The following is an 18,983-nucleotide window of genomic DNA, read 5'->3' on the forward strand; positions in this document are numbered from 1 at the left end:
GGAGCTGGGCTTGTTCAGCCTGGAGAAAAGAAGGCTGCAGGGTGACCTCATTGCAGCCTTTCAGTACCTAAAGGGAGCCTACAAACAGGAGGGGAATCAACTCTTTGAAAGGGTAGATAACTGCAGGACAAGGAGAAATGGTTTGAAGTTGAGGAAGGAAAGATTTAGGTTGGATGTCAGGAGGAAGTTCTTTACAGAGAGAGTGGTGAGGTGCTGGAACAGGCTGCCCAGAGAGGTTGTGGATGCCCCGTCCCTGGAGGTGTTCAAGGCCAGGTTGGATGGGGCCCTGGGCAGCCTGGTCTTGTGGGAATACAAGAAAAACTGTTCAGAGCAGAAGCTGTGGAGCAAGATAAACAGAATGAGAACCAAGGACACCTCTAGAAGAAAAGAGAATGTCTCACGGCTCTGATTGGATAAGCACCTGTGTGAACATTTGAAGAGTGTTTTGTAGAATGCTTTGCTCACATGTAAAGGTGGATGGGAAAGTTGTAGGGGTGGATGGGAAAGCTAGAAAAAGAAAACTTGTGAAGATATATAAGTGATGTGAGAACTTGTAATAAACGATTTGGATCATTCACATCTGAGTCCGTGCATCAGACGCTGCATGGTCTAGTATTAAATGTGGAGGTTGGTGGCCCTGCATGTGGCAGGGGGGTTGGAGATCCATGATCCTTGAGGTCCCTTCCAACCTGGGCCATTCTGTGATTCTGTGATTCTGTGAAGGAGACTGCACAACCTCTCTGGGCAGCCTGTTCCAGTGCTCTGCCAGTCTGACAGTAAAGTTCTTCTCAACATTCATATGGAACTTCCTATGTCCCAGCCTGTGCCCATTGCCCTTTGTTCTGTCGCTGAGCACTACTGAGAAGAGCCTGGTCTCATCCACTTGACTCACACCCATTAGATATTTATAAGCATCGGTAAGATCACAGAATCATAGAATGGCCTGGGTTGAAAATGACCTTAATGATCATCTAGTTTCAACCCCCCTGCCAAGGTCAGGGTTGCCAACCACCAGACCAGGCTGCCCAGAGCCACATCCAGCCTGGATAACATATCCGCTCAGCCTTCTCTTCCCCCGGCTGAACAGCCCTAGGGCTCGCAGCCTTTCTCGTACAGGAGTTGCTCCCGTAGGGCAGAGGCGGGCGGCGGAGCGAGGCCGTCGCCATGGCAGCGGTCGGGCCCGGCCCGGCCCAGGTGCGGCCCCGCGGCCCTTTTAACCGCGTCCCGGGATGGGGCCACAGCGCTTTCCCGCTTCGCGGTTCCGCTTCGGCTCGGCGGGTGAGCGGGGCTTCGGTCGGGAGGTGGGCAGGCTGTCCTCAGGAAGTTTAACGCAATTTTCCGCTGAGTTCGCGGGGCACCGGGGGCGGGTGTCCGGGCTCAGACTTTGAGCTGAGAGGCGGGTGGCCGTGCTGAGGTGAGGGCGAAGCTCCCCCGATCCCTCCGGCCGGTCCCGCCGGAGGTGGCCGTGGCCGGGGCTGTGGCTGTGGCTGTGGCTGGCGACGACGACCGGGGTTCGGCCCGCGGGGCCTCTGCTGGGCGGGGAGTGCCGGGCGCTGACCGGGGCCGGCCGGCACCCCGCCTGGGAGCCGCCTCTCTTTTTAGTCCGCCGGGTGAGGCTGTGCCGGGCGGGGCTTCGCAGCCCGGGATCGGACGAGCTGGGTGCAGCAGCCGGGGTGAGGTGTGGGCATCCCGTCTGCGCTGCTACCCGGGTTCCTGGCTTTGCCAGCCGGAGCGGGGGACGGGCTGGAAGCGGGGAAAGGATCGTGCTGAGATAACAAAGCTGTCGTCTCTTGTGCGTGCTAGATGTGCTTGGTTGTGCTGCTGAGCGATGGCTCCTCTGTGCTTCCTCAGCTGTGAGGGAAGGGGTTTGAGAAGGGAGCACAGGCCTGTCCTCTCATAACGTATAGAACTGCTATAGGCAAAAATGTGAATGCTCCTTGCTGCTTGTACTGCTATCTAACTGCATGTGCTTCTCTTAACGCCAGCAGAGCAAGAAAAACCACAATGACGACTGTGAGGTATGAACAGGGGTCAGAGCTCACTGAAGCTTCGAGGTGAGTGGAACGAACTGCACTGGTGCACGAGTTCAGAGCTGAAGCGTGCTGCATGCAGCCTTCTGCCTAGCATTCCTTACTTTGTTGAGCGTAACAAAGAGGAGATATGCTGTATAAACTTCAATCACTTCATACACAGTTTCTATTTTTTTTTTTTTCTTCCACCCTGAGAACAGTGCTACTTGAGGAGTGATATCTCTGATAGGAATGTGCTTTTGTGCTGGGCTTCTCACAAGTAGTTGAGAACTGTAATGAGGAGGTACAACTATCCTGTCCTGGTGTGCTAAGTTCAGGGCAGTAAGTCTTGCTTTCTTCTAGCTTCTGGGAGCCACTGTCAAGTTGTTTTGTAGTTGCATATTGCTCTGCTTTCCTTATAATCTTCCAGTCTGACGTTCACTCTAACTGTGAGCAGTTAGAAAAGCTTGTGTACTCTTTAGACAATACATAGGTAGGAAATAGGTTGTAGTATGCTTTCATTTTCTTCTACCTTGTGTTTGAAGGCTAGATGTAGAATCTTGTAGCAGAAAGCTTTTTCTAGTTTGGGCAACAGTTAGATGTAAAATAAAACTATCTGCTAGGGAAGCATTGTTCAGATCTGAATTACTGTGTGAGAGCGCAGTGTAAATAGTGTCCTTGGACTTGGCTTCTATTTTCTTTTTATGTTAGCCCAACACGCTACTGTAGCTCATTCTTATCTTATTTCTCTCAGAGTAGAGGATAAAAAGCTGGCTTTAAGTTCCCTTCACTTGTATACAAGTACAAGCAAGTGATCTGCAGCAGGATTGCTATAGCAGCAGTAACGCATCCTAATAAGTGTTTCAGCCCACGCTAAACAGATAACTCTGATGTGAATATCCTGTGAGAACAGCTGGGAGACTGAGCTGAATGGTACATATCTCCAGAGCCTTGCTTCAATTTTAGGAACAGAGCAAGCTTGCCAGTATCTGGAGATAATAGAGCTGGAAAATACTGTGCCTATGGTTGCTTCTGTGTGAATAGCAATGATGCCAGAGACAGAGCCACAGCAAACACTGTGGCTGTGCTATTACGTGATACGCTATTTCTGTGCAATAGGTTAAAAATGCAAATCATTTGATTTGACTATTACATTTGACTTTCTATGAAGTCATCTTGTGGTATTCAAAGCATTTCAGGTGGCTAAACAAAATCCTGATTTAATGAGACTCTTCTGAGGAAGTTATGGTGAGCAGCTACTGCAAAAGTTTTCAGCAGCTGCTGCTGCCCTGGTCTTCCAGTTTCCGGTCTGGTATCCTGCTCAGCACAAAAACATTGCTGTGCTATGGCTTCTCCTAGCAAGTGTTTTATGAACAAGTACTTTACTGTAGTAGTGTTGATGTTTTTTTTTTTTTCCACTTGAGTTTTGCATATGCATGTTTCCAGCACTTCCAGAGTCTGGACTTGTCTCAAGTTCTTGACAGACTTTTGGATGCTTTACTTCAAAGTCCTTTATCTTATTACTTAATAAAATGTCTTCCCTTCCTTCCCCAAAAGAGAACTTCGGTAGATGGATAGTTAAGTGGAACTAGGTCAGTGCAAACCAAAGGGTTCTGTTGTGCCAACATATGGAAAACCTTTTTCTTCCCTTGGTACTACTACTGTGCTCTCACCCAGGTTGCTCCTTGCTGCTCAGCTGACAGTAGTTAATGCTACTTTATCTGAAATAATGAAGGGTAGCAATACATGAAGTTGACATCTGTACTGGTATGTGATTTTTTTTTTTTTTTTTTTTTTTGTGTGTGTGTGTGTGCTGTTCCTTTGCCAGCTCTCCAAAAGCAAATGAGCCCACGATAAAGATTGATGATGGCCGTGATGAGGATAATGAACTGGACAGCTGTTCCAAGTAAGCTAACAGAGACTAAGTGCCTTGTTTACCTTCCCCAAAAGTGAAAATGTGTGAGCCAAAATGAGAAGGCAGGTGGTGTATTGGAGTTAGTAATAAGCCTTAATTATTTTGATACCAGTGCATTGATCTTATCTTGATACCTTGAAGCTGTACATCACTTGATACCAAGATTTGCTTTAATGTATAACTGCATGGAAGTTCAGGAAGCTTCTTAATACCTATGGAGATGAAAGCCCAGTTCACCAATTAGCAATAAATCTGTCACAGAGTGGAAAACAGGTAGTTCAAACTGCACTGCATACATGTTCTCCCAAAAGAATTGGCTTGGGAGAGCACTGAAGAAATGCTGGTGAGAAAATCAGGTGAATGAGGATCTGGAGCAAATGGTAAGCCTTATGCCCTTGTCAAGAATGTCTGAACCTGCTAGTGATCAGTAAGAACAGTAAGATTAAGCCTGTTATCTCAGTTCCTCTCCCATTGTCCTAAATTGTATGAATTCAGGTCAAGGTGCTTAAAAGAGCATTTCATAAAGGCTTAAGCTAAATATGCAAGCAACTCTTGTGCCTCTAACTGATCCAAGATGTTGGCAGGCCGGATTAGAGTACCTTTTTAGTGCATAAAATAAAAGTGCTTGTCCTTGGGCTGTGGAAGCTGAAGTCTTCCTGTACATACTATACCTATATCATAGGGTTGGCTGGACAAAGTCACAAAGTAATGTAATTATTGCATTGTTTTCCTTGCATCCTGGGTATTCATCAGTGCAAGGAGAACCTTCTGTGTGCTACATTGCCTTGAAAATAAAGCTTATTATTTCAGTTACAGTACTCGTTTTCCTATCCAAGTTAAGGATGCAGCACCTTTCCTGCTCAAAGGTGTAGCTGTTTACTTGTTCATATTTTGAACTTTAAACTTAATAATGAGGAGTATGGACTAAATCAGTGCACCCATCAAAATGCTTCCTTATCACTTCAAAGATACTCAGCCTTGTCTTAAACTGGATAATGGAGTTAAGGTCTCTCACCAAGTGAAATGTAATGCTCAAACTACCCTAAAGGAAACAAGTAGTTTAGATGAGATTGAGGTGCAATATAAATTACTGAGTTGATAGATGTTTCCTGTAACAGTGGTGTCTCCAATGTGTGTGTGGTGATGGAGAAGTGCAGTAACCGTACATAACAGGACAAATATGTGAACAATACTGACAAAGTAGTACTGTTTTAAGGCTGTAACTAATAAAATACCTCTTGTGTGAATGCTGAAAGATTTTTCTTTTCCAAACACTGCCTTAATGTATTTGCTTTATGAATGCAGCTAAATACTCTCTTATATCAATGACACAGTTCTGAAAATAAAAATGAACTTCAGTAACAGTGCTACTCTGGCTTAATCAGTAGCAAATTGTCACTTGTCTTGATGCTGATTCTCTTTTCTTGCAGTACCATTAGGAGAAAAATTTCCCCATTTGTGATGTCATTTGGATTCAGGTAAAAGATTATGCTTGTAATGATGTGGGAAAGATAGAAGTAGTTCTTGTTGTAAGAACTCTGAGACTTGTTTGAGCTTCTGTCTGGGAAGTACTGAATCTATTTCCTCCAGCAGAGGGGAGGTTTCTTTGAGAAAGATGTCTTAAATAGATGTCTGTGTTCTCCAAAGAGAATGGAAAGCTGGAATTGTAAGTGTTACTGTCATTTATTGACATAAGGGTTCTTAAAGTTGTACTAAAGCCTGTGGCAGCCAGTTGGTCCCCTGCTAAAAGAGGGTGAACCGTTAAACATGGTTATTTCTTAGGAACTGTTCTTCCTTACAAGTGGGAGGGAAAGTAAGCTGGAAAGCAGCAGCTTCTGTGCCTTAAAGCACTCAGGTTTGCATCATACATGGATAGATATGGGATTATTAATAACTACTGTTGAGTCTAAAAACACACAGTTCCATGTGGATGGCATATTCTGTGCAGATCACTTAAATGCAATTTGAATCTTTCAGCAAGCGGTTACAGGACTCAATCTCTGTACAAGCTTAAAATGAAAACCTAGATTTGTGATCTCCAGTTTGTATATACCAGTAATTCTTTGTTTCTAAAGGTAACTTGTGTATGTATATATGTATTTTTTTTCCTCACAGAGTATTTGGGGTTGTGCTCATCATTGTGGATATCATAGTAGTGATTGTGGATCTGGCCATCAGTGAGAAGAAAAGAGGCATTAGAGAGATTCTTGAAGGTGTTTCCCTGGCTATAGCACTCTTCTTCCTTGTTGATGTTCTCATGAGAGTGTTTGTTGAAGGGTAAGACACAAGCAAGGGAATTCAGTGTGGCAAGACCTCAAGTAGTAAGAGCAATACTTCAAGCTTGGAACAATAGACAGGCTGACTTCTCACAGAGAAGAGTCTCATTTTCTCTTGGCTATGTTCACTGACTGTTTCTATTTCATAGGCTAATCTGTAGAATGCTTTTAAGTGCTTAAGTGCAATGGAAATTGGTTTTGGTTTTGCTATGACTGCTCTCATAGTGGGTCTCTTGTGCTTAGTTTTCTAAGAAGAAAAGCTTTTTTTTTTTTCCTCAGAAGAATCTGTCCCTAGCAGTAGCTCTTCCTGATCAGGGGAAGTTTTTTTTACATTTGTAGAGGCATTCTATCTAAAAATCTTTTTTTTCAGCTTCAAGAACTATTTCCAGTCCAAACTGAATACTTTGGATGCATTCATAGTAGTGGGCACTCTACTAATTAATATGACCTACTCCTTCTCTGACCTTGCTGCCACTGATCAGATGCCGAGGTAAGAATGGTATGACAGCTGTTAATGTGATCTTTCCATGATGGGCAACTAAGAATGTTCTTGGGCATATCTAGGCTAGGTGAGTGTATGCTAGATGACAAATATTGCTGTGATAGTATTTCACAGTACAGAATTCAAAGCAAAGTCTTCCCATTCTTTAGGCTTACTGTTCTGTTGTAGCTTGACCTTGTCTCAAAGGCAGATATGATCTAAACATCTACTGGTGTAACTAAAAGTGAATGGTGGGGGCAGAGGGGTGTTTCTGTGCTGTTCTATGCTGTTGTGGGTTGGTGTGCAAATCCCTTGTATTCTGACTTGATGGAGCTTTTAGGGCAAGCTCAGTTTTTGCACTGCCTGGTGCAACACACAAAAAAAAAATCATGCTGGGATGTTCAGCTGGGACCTACCATCTCACCCATGCAGCTCTTGAGGCTCTGTAAGACTTTTTGTTAAAAGCTCTTCAGTCCTGCTCAGATGCCATAGACCTGGCCAAATTCAAATTTTGAGACAATGGCCTTCCCACCTAATCCTCCAGTTGCAGCCACACAATCAAACTAATTCCCTAGCTTACCTGAGCTTTTGTTGCCTTTCTTTCCTCACGGTTATTCCTTTTAGATATGAACAGCAGTCTTAAAACCTGTTCAGACTGTTTGGAGATTTGTCAAGTGCTTTCTGTGGGTGACAACTTGTATGACAAGTTAAATTTCAGTGACAACCCAGAGAGGCAATGTCACATCCTTCCATCAAGGGGTGTCTGTTTCTAACCTGTTCTAGCTAGTGTGGATTGGAGTGAGTGTCTCTTGACCAATGAAAGGATGTCTGCATTGGGTATCTACTTGCAAACTAATGCTTAACTAGCTGCCTTTGCAAAGGGCAGAGGGCAAACTCTTCTTGTAAGCTGTGGTTCAAGCAGAGGAGAGGAGCTCTAGTGTCTTCAATCCAGTGTTAGTTCATATCCTTGTCTGGCTTCTAGTTCAGGGGAATTCCTCTAAAACAATAGCAGAGTTATCTTGGACTAGGAGGGAGCTGGAGAGACAACTCTGTGTATTGTTGTCTTCCACAAGCTCTATGTTGATGGAGAACTGTGGGTATTTACTGAAGCTCTGTCCTTAGGTATAACAGGACCTGAAACGTGTGTGCTCCTTAATGTATGCTCATGTACCTCCTTAAGAAATGAGTGCTAGTTTGCCCTTGTCCCTAAGGGTATGCTGAAGCAACTCCCCCTGTTTCTGTAGAGTTACTCACATAAGCATCTTACTTGATCCAAAGTTCAGTAGGAGTTCAAAGTTTCTCAACTAAATTTGTCAAATTGTTGACTGATTAAAGAAAACGTTTCTTACTGAAGCATGTCTAGCTTACTTAACTTCTTTTCAGCTTGTTTGTCAGGTGGCTGTGTACACGTAAGTATCAAGGGATAATTGGCAGTGTTAAGGGAATTTGTTGCTTGCTGGGTGGGGATAGCTGAGAAAGTTCCTAGAATAGATGATGGGATTTTCTAGTTCTGTTACTACTTCAGAATATGCATGCCTAGCACCATCAACAATAAAACTGTGGTACTCCAGGCCTTGGGTTTTTTTTACATGAAGCAAGACTTTTTCTTTTAATATTCTCTGAAACAGCTTTTAAATAATTTCAAGCTTTACATTTAGGCTCAGCACTTCTTTTAACAATTAATCTCTTTCATCTAGAATGGTTACTCTCCTTCGAGTTCTGAGAATTGTCATCTTAATAAGAATATTTCGCCTGGCTTCACAGAAGAAACAACTTGAAGTGGTAACCAGAAGAATGGTAAGCTGGCCTAGTAGTATATCTAGGCAGCTATTACTATTTCTTTCTCCAAGCAACTGTCAGAAAACAGCAAGCAGCAAATCTGTCTACAGCATGTTGATCTGAAACTGATAATACAGCAGAAGCAACATGCCTCTTCTATGTCCTTGATGGGGTATTGCAGTTCTGCCTTTGACTGCAGTAGAGCTAGTAATTCTTGCCCCTAGTTGAGCAAGAAGCTCCTTGACCTACAAAACCAGGGTATCAGTGATTGTGACACTGTAGTGTGTTTTGATAATTGCTGGCTTGTGTGGTGCTTGGACTGCAGGTTCCTCCTTGGCTGAGGAGAGGTTGGTGGAAAACAAAACAGCTCATCTGTTAGATGCATTGAAGTCCTATCTGTTTTAAATGCCTCTTTCTTACATCAGGATACTGAAGTGAAATCTGAAGCTTTGAGTTCAACCCTTTACACAGGAGTAAATACCTAAGTATTCTGCCCTAATCATTCTCTTCCTTTCATTCAGCTCCCAAACACTGAAATAGCAAAGACCCTTTCATGTGCAGTTTGTGGAGGATCTGCAATGTTTTTTCACTTCTATACATCAAGGCAAAAATTACTTTAGGTAATAGGAGATCATTCAAATAACACAAACTTGTTCTCAGATAATGCTGTGAACTCTGCAAAAATAAAATGAGGTTCTGAAACATGACTTGGCTTCAGAGTCAGGGTTTCTTTTTTTTCCCCTCGTAATAGACAACACTTGTTGATCTGTGTCATTCTCTTGAAAGACTGCTCCATTTTTACAGGTCTCTGAAAACAAAAGGCGTTACATGAAAGATGGCTTTGATCTGGATCTCACTTATGTTACTGGTTGGTAGAAATCCTCTTATATTATCTATAACAATAGATGAAACTTTACAGCATTAAACAGCCTACTAACACTGAAACCAATGCTTTCAAGGACTAGCCTTCTGGGAGAGAGGTTGTACGAGCTGTAGGTAGTGATAGCAGTTCTGAGGCCTAGGGAAACTAGGTAACTCCTGACTAACTTACTGGAACTTTGTCTCCAGTTCCATGTTGGGTGGCACTTACTGGTAACTAATCCTTCAGAAAGGACTATTAGCCTGCTCTAGCTATGCTAATTATGGGAGTGAGGGGAAAAACTCTTGGAAATGGTCCGGTGCTTTTCCTAAGTAGTGTACTTGTAGGATAGGGAGGAATCTACTCCATAATGATCTCAGTCAAATTGTTTTTGGACTTGGGGGGAAGGGGGGGTTGGGGAGGAGGGCTGCCTCCATGTTGTTACTTCTGATTGCTGTTTTCTCCACAGATCGTGTTATTGCAATGTCTTTTCCATCTTCTGGGAGGCAGTCTTTCTACAGGAATCCTATAGAGGTAAGAATCTCTCATTACCAGGCTTAGTATTTCTAAATGCGGTTTCACTTCTAGGTGAACTAGAACTTGTGTGTGAACTAATTTGTACGCAGGTTACACTACTGAATCCTAGTCCTGAGCTTGGTTGGTCAGACTAATTAAATAGTGATCTCCCCTGCACTGCATTGCTGTGTTTTAGTCTCAGCCTAATAAGATGCATCTTGTAGTGTGGACAGACTGATGTTCTGATGTCTCTCCTCTTGAGGAATCTTTCAGTGAACCAAATAAATTCTCTCACAGTCTAGTGATAGTGTGAATATTAGCTATCTAATTATGACAATGTTTAAATGCTTATTGTCCATTTAGAACTGTGCTGTCTGATACTCTACATATTTATGTAGAAAGTAAGGAATTGAATCACAGTCATGCTTTCTCAGAATTGAGACAGGAATTTGAACTACTGGGTTGATGAAAAGGCCTCTTGTTCAAGGACGAGCACTAAATACTTTAAACTTGTTTCTTATTACTTCAGGAAGTTGCAAGATTTTTGGACACCAAGCATGCAGACCACTATAAAGTCTACAATCTCTGCAGTAAGTATGCTTTGTTCCTGACTATTGAAAGACTGCTAAAAAGAAAAGTATCATTTCAAGGTGATGTTGATGCTGTCAGATCTTCAGGAACTTAAAATCTATCGAAAGGTCTTAAACACTATTTTATGCTTAGACCAGCAGTCTTGTATCATAAGCCACTTTCATTGTTGCAAGCTTTTGTTGCTCTTCCTGGTGTAACACCAGCTCTTACTTTGTAGGTGAAAAAGGCTATGACCCTAAGTACTTCCACTACAGGGTAGAAAGGATCTTTATTGATGACCACAATGTTCCAGCATTACAGTGAGTCTTGTTAATGAGTACTTGCACCAGCATAACTTTTCATGTTTTTGCTTTGTCTGCACTAATTTTCTTTTTATCTAGGGACATGCTGAAATTTACTGCCAGTGTCAGTGAATGGATGAATCAAGATGAGAAGAATGTCATAGCAATTCACTGTAAAGGAGGCAAGGGTAAGGCTTCTTGTATACAATCTGTGTATGCCACAAATTCTTTGTTAAACTTAAGGATAATCTGGTACTCTGAGCCTATCTATTCTTGTCAGATTTTACAGGCACTGTGATTAGCAACAGTAATACTGTTTAGTGTTGCACACACAGATTTGAAGTAGTTTTAAGAAATCAGCTGCCATTTTATGGAAAAAGCTAACCTGAATTCTACAATAAGTTCCTGCTGTCCTGACCCTCCTGGTAGGAGGGACTGAGGACAGGGAGCTCCTAATGTTGCTACTAGCAATTGTTAAGCTGCTGCTTAACTTTGTGCCAGCCAGTGATCCATACTGAGTATTTTGCACTGCAACATACTTTGAGCTGCTGAATTTCTGTGGGGACTGTCCAAAGTACTGCTGGATCCTTAAGACACATAAGGCATTGAGGAAAAAAGAGTATATGGTATATTTGTGGGGACAGGCTTTGTGTTAGCTCCTGCATAATATAATCTGTGGGTGCTATGTCTAATCCACAGCAGTGCAGGAGCTGTTGAAGAACATCAGTAGCTGTGTGAACAAGCCCTGAAAGCTTCTGTCACATTTTTAGACATAGCATCAGGTGACCACAAATTCTGGTTCACTTGAACCAGATGCCTACGAAAGCTTTTTCTCCACAGCTGGAAACTTAGCTTAGGAGGCTTAATGAAACTGAATGCTGAACCTACCTGCAGGCCAAAACCAGCTTGAAGAACAAGGGTAGGGAGGGATGATGTGGCTTCAGGCTTGCATTTGAGACCAAGATTGTGCTGGAGACCATGTGCTAGTAGTCCTGGTGCTGCCTTAGTAGGGCTGAGGGGGGAAAGGTAGAGTGGAGAAGTAACTTGTGAGACTCCAGCTGGCACTGGCTGATGCCAGTGTGTAAGGATTTGGTAAGATGTGCTTGAATCTCTCCACTGCTAAATAGAGGATACAGTTACTGACCAATTAAATATCTTAAGTAATACCATAAAGAATTGCAGGGATTGCTTTCAGTAGGTAAGGTAACAAACTGCAGTGTTTTATTCTTCTCAGAAATACAGGTACTTGATTACTTGTGTGCCACTTATTTTCTGTTACCTCTATTTCAAGCTATGAATTCATTTCCACAAAACTAATTCTCAAACCTTTGAGCTCATATAACTCAGTTTCTCTTACTTTTAATACAGGTAGAACTGGAACGATGGTCTGTACCTGGCTTATACACAGTGACCAGTTTGAGAGTGCAAAGGTGAAAACTAGCTTTTATTTCTGCTTCTTTCAGTAGTCAGAATACCCCCATTAGAATCTGCTTAGTTGGTGAAATGCACTGATGTTATAAACTAAGGATATTGTGGGAGTCTTTTTAAAAAAAAAAAAAAAAAAAAAAAAAAAAAGTCTTACAGCTATGTGAACTTTCTGTTTGAGACTATTCCTGATCAGGGAAAGTGGCCTTTAAAGCATTTCTTTAGAACCTAGGATCTTAAGCAGTTACTTCAAACTGTAAGTGGCTTCTCAGCATGCACTACTAAAGCAAGTCTTTAAGTAGCCTTGTGTAGTTGTCTTCCCTACCCTCCTTCCAAGGTCTGTAAGGCATCAAGAACTGCTTGTGGTTTTATTTTGATTGTTAGTGTTACAGCAAGAAGCCTTTCTGAACATTCTGGGAAGAGGGAGATCAGCAAGTCTGCAGTCAGAACAGCCATGTTCTTCTGCTTTGCTATACCAAATTTCTGATGCAGGCTCAGAAACCTGGGTTGCAGAAGGCTCTGGTCCACAGCAGGTGATCTTTGTGGAGCATGTATCAGTTTGGCCGCTTGCTTTTCTGAATTTAGTGTAGATCTCCACAAACCAATATTCAGCTTTTGTCTGCCACAGGTAACTTGAAATGTGTATGGTTCTACAATTGCTTAAGCATGTTGCTTTCCTCTTTCAAAGAGTTTTACTAGCTTGCTTTCTGAATGGTGGACTTAAAGTTACTAGTTAGGAAGTCAGCTACAATGCCTTCTAGCTAGAAGGTAACAAACTTGTGTATCCTTTTCTGTATTCTGTTGGAATTGATTAGTTTAACTCTGCTTTGTGCTATCCTCAGGGAGGGGAATGGTTGTGAGGTATTTTTCACTCTTGAAATCTTCCTATATAGGAGAGTTTGGACTACTTTGGGGAGAGAAGAACTGACAGAACTACAAGTACCAAATTTCAAGGAGTTGAAACTCCATCCCAGGTAAGTTTGAGCAGGTTATGTAATGAGCCAAATTAACTGTAGCCTTGTGAGCACTTAAACAAGGTGGCAGAGATGGAGTAGCTTCAGAGATAAAGGTTCCTACTACTGTACTCTTTAGGGGTTGGACTATCAACTAGTAGGGTTGCATTGCATCTTTCTTATATGCCCTTGTTACAGCCCATTTCTTATGCTGCTTCTGAGTGCAGTATTAAATGTGATTATGGTATCTGGGCTCCCAGCCTTCTAAGACGAAGAGACCATCTAGTCCAGCCCCACTGTTTAAGCAAGGTGAGCCAGAGCAGGCTGCCCAGGACAATTCCTGATTAGATTTAGAACATCCTCACAGATCTTGATTCTGTGTACTGTGAGATGAAGCAGTTGGCAGAGGTACTCTAGTTGCTGGTCTAAAATAGAATGGAAGGGTAGTTACTCCTCCAGATGGTGCTTTTTCAAAGTGAAAGCTTCCTAGAGCTTTTTAAGGGGCAAAGTGTTTAAACACAACAAAGTTCCATTCTTTTTGCTGATCTTGAGTATAGATTTCTTCTTAAAAAACTAAGTATAAATACTATTTAGAGATGGATGTAAAGCTTGTTTAGAACTTTAACAACTATATGCTTAAACTGTGGAAGGAAAAAGCAAATGGCTTAATTTCTTCTAAGTCTTGGACTTAAGAGAAGAACTCAGTGCAAATCAACTTAATCCTACTACCTGGAATTAATCTGTGTGGGATACAGAAACTGCATAATGTCTGGGTTTTTTGCATTACAGAGTAGGTATGTTGGGTATTATGAGATCCTGAAAAACAAGTATAACTTCAAACTCCCACCAGAGAGACAACTCAAAATAAAAAACTTCAAAATCCACTCTATACATGGTAAGAACTTTTGAATTTGGGTCTCTCTCTATCTGGTGATGGTTTCTTAGCACAGGCAGCTGATCTCTGTCTCTTGTTAAGCCTCTGGTAGGAATGTAGAGAATGTAGACTTACTGTTATTTGAGTATTTCAATGGCACAGATTTGAAAACAAAATCTGAAGTGCAGTTGCTTTGTTTTGTCACTTCCGGGTATGTGGTCAAATAGTACTTCATATGCAAGCTGCTGTTTTGGATAAGGAATCAATTATCAAGTAGGATTTAGTGGATCCAACTCAACATCTGGAGCTGCAGTTTCTCAGCTTGATATACCGAAGTTTCTATTTGTATGAACTGATAACTAGTACTAGAAGTTTAGTTCTTTCCAGGGGGCCTGAACTGCTGTTCTTGTTCAGTTGATAGAATATGTATGTCTGCTCCTGCTCCACTAGTAGGATTCACTGTTACTTCAAATTCAAACTCTCAGACTCTGGAGCTCAAGCTACCTTCAGGGTTTGAGTTCTGTGAAGTCTGTAGCAAGGCAGTTTTGAATTAGATTGATGTACTTGGTTTTGATTTCTGCTTAGCTTTCAGCAGATGTTTGTGCTCCAGTGTAATGCAACTTCTTTCTTCCTAGGAGTTGGGAAAGGCAATGGAACTGATATGAAGGTGCAGATAATAATGAAAAAGCAAGTTGTGTTGGAATGTGTGTGCGCCACACAAGGAAACTGCAAGGTGAGAGTATGAAACTGTCAGCTGAGTCACAGAAGCTGGATACTGGATATAAAACTACCTAAATAAATAGACAGTATGAACTTCAGAAAGATACAACTCTGCTAAGCCTTAGAAAAAATAATGTAAGGTAGTAAAAAGCTTTCCTAGAAGTCACTTGAATGTACTTAATGGCTCACTCTTACCTGGGAAGCTTAAATTATTGGCTAATATACTAGCACTGCTATTGTATTTATACACAATGAATTGTGTTGACCTTCTGCCTCTGTGGTAGGTTTTCATAAATGTAATATTTTGCTCTGTTACCTAGCTCTTCTTTGATTCTGAAAGTGACTCTGTAGTCATTGGCTTGGAAGACAGCCCTGTTATAAGCGGTGATGTGAAAGTCAGATTTGAATCTAACTCTGTAAGTACAACAGCATTAAGATCCTCACCTCAATTTGAGGAGGGGCAGCAATGCGAATGCCAGCTGGGTCTTGACTGGCTTAGTTCTGTGGGGCAAAGCCTGGTTTTGTTTTCTATTTTTCTTTACCCCTGGTGACTTGGCCCTAAGGGTCCATTCCACACAAGAGCTGCTACAGTGCAGTGAGAACATAGCAAGTGTTACTGCAGCAGCTTGTGCAGATAGGGTGGCTGTTCATACAAAACAACTGAAGCATCTTAGCTGAGTACCTGCTGCTTCTGATATGGGTCTTATGTTAAGTTTGGGTGGCCTGGAACAAAATGAATGAAAAATGTGATCTGAGTGTGATATGTCTTGTTAAATGTACTGATTCTAGCACCTGGCTTTGTAAGTCAAACTACTGAGGACAAATGAGTACTTGTGTCTGCAAAAATCATTCCTTAAATGAATTTTTACTTTCAGGATCTTCCAAAAGGCTATGATAACTGCCCATTTTTCTTCTGGTTCAACACTTCCTTTATTGAAAATAACAGGCAAGTGATCACAGTGACTGCTTTCAGAACTTGATTTCTGGTGTATGAACAGAGCTGACAGTTACTGAACACAGTGCTGAGAGCTGAAACAGAGTGCTAACCAAGCCAGTCTTTGCTTCTGTATGGCTTTCTGATTTTCAGTTCTAACTTGTGAGCAGGTAGTTGGCACAGACTCGTACTGTGCAAAGTGGTTTAAACACAGGATCATAGAACTAAATGGGGTTTAAGGTCCCTTCCAACCCAAGCCATTCTAACCTCCTGCTGTGGACAGGGTTGCCACCCAGCAGCCCAGGACCCCATCGAACCCAGTCTTAAGCCCCTCCAGGGATGGGGTGCTCACAGCCTCACAGCTTCTCTGAGTAGCCTGTGCTAGTGCTTTACCACCTCTGAGTAAAGATTTTCCTCTTAATATCTAATCTGAATCTCCCCTCTCCTTAGTTTAAAACCATTCCCCTTGTCCTGTCAATTATCTTAATCCATTGGTTTGTTTCCCAGCGCTCTATTGTTAATAATATTGTTTTGTTCAAGATTAGTTTACTATTCAAATGTCAATAGCACAACTGACTGAGGCTGGAACCTGAATTTAGCAGCTAAGCAAGGCAAATGTTAAAAGTTAGTTATTAATGTTTTGGATCCCAGAAAAGCTCTTAACTTGTTAGTTCTCATGCTTTTGTTAAAAGTTTAAAAACTCTTGTGGGCTTGTTGTTGAGACCAGAATTCCTGGGGGAGATCCTGCCAGCAAAGGCTGGGCTTGTCTATCTTGCCAGGGGAGTGATAGAGAAGTAGAGACTTCAGCTCCTTCTGGCCTGTCTACTAAAATAGGTAGGTTTAGACAACAGAACAGTGAACTTAAAGTATCAGGTATAATTTCTATTCTTTCCACAACTATAAAAGAACAAACAGTTCTCAGACTGGGGGAATAAATTCAGTAAGGAGAGGTAGCCATGAGTTGTAACTCTAAACTTAATATGCTAGGCAGCAATGCAACTATCTTGCACCTAAACTGAGATAGCCATTTACATGAAGCTAGTAGCAAGAGGAATGTGTGCCTGTGGTCATGTAGCTCTGCAAGTGTTATATCAAAAGGTGATGTGCAGGTGCTATCAGGTGATTAGAAATGAATTTAGTAAGCATTAAAGGAGAAGGGGTGGGGAGAACATGGTGGCTGAGCTTGACTGAATACTGAGTCAAGTGCATGCCATAAGGCCACAGGTTTCTATTCCCTTGAAAGGCCTTGAGCTGGGCATAACACTAACTTTATTGTAGTGGTTGTGTCCTGGCTAGAGTAGACCATGAATCATCAGGTTGGCTGTGTATTTGTGAGCTACTTCATGTCCAAATCCCCATGCAGGCTTACCTAATGTCTGTCTGAATTTTAGACCTAGGCCTATAGTTAATACTCTGGAGCCAAACTTCAAGTCTTCTCTACAATCTTAATGGAAAAACATTCCTAGGCCCTAAGAAATATTACTGGGTTTTATCTTTCAGACTGTACCTTCCCAGGAATGAGCTGGATAACCCTCACAAGTCAAAAACATGGAAAGTCTACAGTGAGACATTTGCTGTAGAGATGAACTTTACTGAACTGTAAGGGAAAGCTGAAAGAAGGAAAATACTTAAACTCATCTCCTGTCTTGATGATACCTTGCTGCTTCAGTGTAGTGAAGCGGTCTCACTTTGATGCACTTAATGTATTTCTATGTAGATACAGCTTCTCAAATAAACTGACCTGAAGTTCTGTTGTGCAGAGCAATACATCTCTGAAGTACTTAATGTCATGTAACTGTGATTTATGTTAATGTACTGATAGATCTGTTGGAGCCTAGATATGTTTACATGCAGGTAATCCCTACTCTAAGCTGTGAGCACTAAACAACAGCGTTCACTTGTTGGTGGGTGGAGAACAGCAGTCTGCAGGGTACTGTTGGAGTAGACTGAGACACTTCCCCCAGCATCAGGTTACCAGAACTAAGGTAATATGGAGGGGAGGGGGAATAGTAACGTGCCACTGGCAGGTGGGTGCTACCTTAGCTAATACCCAACTAATGAAGTAAGCAGAGATCCCAGAGCTTCCAAATGCTCAACTGAGGGTTGTGGCATATTCTGAGGTACGTATACAGACCTGAGTTTGGCTGTTGCTGAATGATTGCTTGGTATTTAGTAAGTGTGGTGTTGAAGCTCCCATTTTAGTTGGAAGCAGCTTCTCTGAATGCTATGCTTCAAGTATAGAGATCTGAACTTATTTTGAAGGTCATTCTACAAATGCTTAGCACTTCCATAAACAGGATGCTGTGGGCCTGGGTCACTTTGTTACTACACACTTCCATATGTAGTAATTACGTGAGATGTTGTTGGAGCTTCTTCTGAAGGTGAAGAGATGCCGGTGGAGTTAATGCTCTGCTACTAGTCTGATGGCAACGAAATTTTCCCCTTTATAAACGAGTGAGACCAAAGTTCCCTCGCTAGAGGGCGACTGAGTAAGGCAGCAGACAGGGCCTTCCAGCACAGACCGAGATCACTAAGAGTTGGAATCCAATGCCGTTTTATTGCAGCTGGAAGTGTCTCATGACTGAGTTCCTTTTAGCTCAGCTCTGGCAGTGAGACAGCATTCACCTAAACTGCCCTTTCTAATCAGCTGCAGGGCACTCAAGGTTCTGCGTCCTGCTCGTGAAGGCTCTCACAGCAAGAAGTCAGGGGTTTTTGTCCAGCTAAAGTATGCACTTCCATATGATAAGCAGGAACAAGTAACAAAATAACTACAAGAGCAATAGTTTCTGAACTTCCTAGAGCAGTAACCTCTGGCTTCAGCATAGTAGACACTCATCCTTTGCTTTTGGGGGGTCTTATGTGACCCCAGTTTCCCTGTACTGGGCTACTAGTAGGAAAATAACTAATACCATGTATCGTGTTAACAATTGGGAACTTGATGTAATCCCTAATATTAGAACTGACTTTGGTACTGACAAAGCAGCAGGCTGAGGGCTAAGCCATGGTTATTCTACACAGTGGTTTATGTAAAACATACAACTGTTTCTCAGCAGCTTCTCTTAGCTCAAATCTGAGGGCTTTATAAATTTGGGGATGGTTTCTGAAATGCTCTCTTTAATTCCAGAGGGGTGGTGACACTAAATTCAGCCTCCAGCCTGTTTGACAAGTTGGGTGTTACTGAAGGACAAAGCCTGCTAGTCAGTTGAATCAAATTTTATTGCTATGAATTCCTGTAACAACATTATGAAGTTCTCAGCTAAACAATCAATACATGTGTGCAGCTTAACTGCAGCTGTAGAAGTCCCTGCTTGGTTCAACTCTGAAAGGTAAACTCTCAGAATGCACATCTGTTCCTGTCACCAACCTCCTC

At 42.2% G+C, this 18,983-nt stretch overlaps 1 protein-coding gene across 9 annotated transcripts; it reads left to right on the forward strand.

Moving 5' to 3' along the window:
* Nucleotides 1–1,187: 1,187 nt before the first annotated feature.
* Nucleotides 1,188–17,382, forward strand: LOC116244296 (phosphatidylinositol 3,4,5-trisphosphate 3-phosphatase TPTE2-like). 9 transcript variants are annotated; one of them, XM_031615902.2, is made up of 19 exons: nt 1,188–1,278; nt 1,986–2,054; nt 3,838–3,915; nt 5,355–5,402; nt 6,040–6,201; nt 6,571–6,690; nt 8,379–8,478; nt 9,265–9,328; nt 9,789–9,853; nt 10,365–10,425; nt 10,644–10,725; nt 10,807–10,895; nt 12,076–12,137; nt 13,026–13,106; nt 13,875–13,980; nt 14,595–14,692; nt 15,000–15,095; nt 15,555–15,625; nt 17,114–17,382. In XM_031615902.2, the coding sequence occupies exons 2-19, from the start codon at nt 2,005–2,007 to the stop codon at nt 17,214–17,216; spliced, it is 1,536 nt and encodes a 511-aa protein (XP_031471762.1). In that variant the 5' UTR covers nt 1,188–1,278; nt 1,986–2,004; the 3' UTR covers nt 17,217–17,382. The 9 variants fall into 9 exon arrangements, with proteins under 9 accessions (XP_031471762.1, XP_031471755.1, XP_031471758.1 ...); XM_031615895.2 differs by having other exon boundaries at nt 1,204–1,278; nt 1,989–2,054; XM_031615898.2 differs by lacking the exon at nt 1,188–1,278 and adding an exon at nt 1,338–1,414.
* The last annotated feature ends 1,601 nt before the right edge of the window (nt 17,383–18,983 follow it).

Source organism: Phasianus colchicus, chromosome 1 (assembly GCF_987193195.1).
Source record: "Phasianus colchicus chromosome 1, bPhaCol1.hap1.1, whole genome shotgun sequence".
NCBI classification, from domain to species: domain Eukaryota; kingdom Metazoa; phylum Chordata; class Aves; order Galliformes; family Phasianidae; genus Phasianus; species Phasianus colchicus.

Coding starts and splice junctions, on each gene's coding strand:
- LOC116244296 (XM_031615902.2), top strand. CDS start 2,005: ATGACGACTGTGAGGTATGAACAGGGGTCAGAGCTCACTGAAGCTTCG. Junction 10,896..12,075: donor TCACTGTAAAGGAGGCAAGG/GTAAGGCTTCTT, acceptor CTTTTAATACAG/GTAGAACTGGAACGATGGTC. Junction 14,693..14,999: donor CCACACAAGGAAACTGCAAG/GTGAGAGTATGA, acceptor TCTGTTACCTAG/CTCTTCTTTGATTCTGAAAG.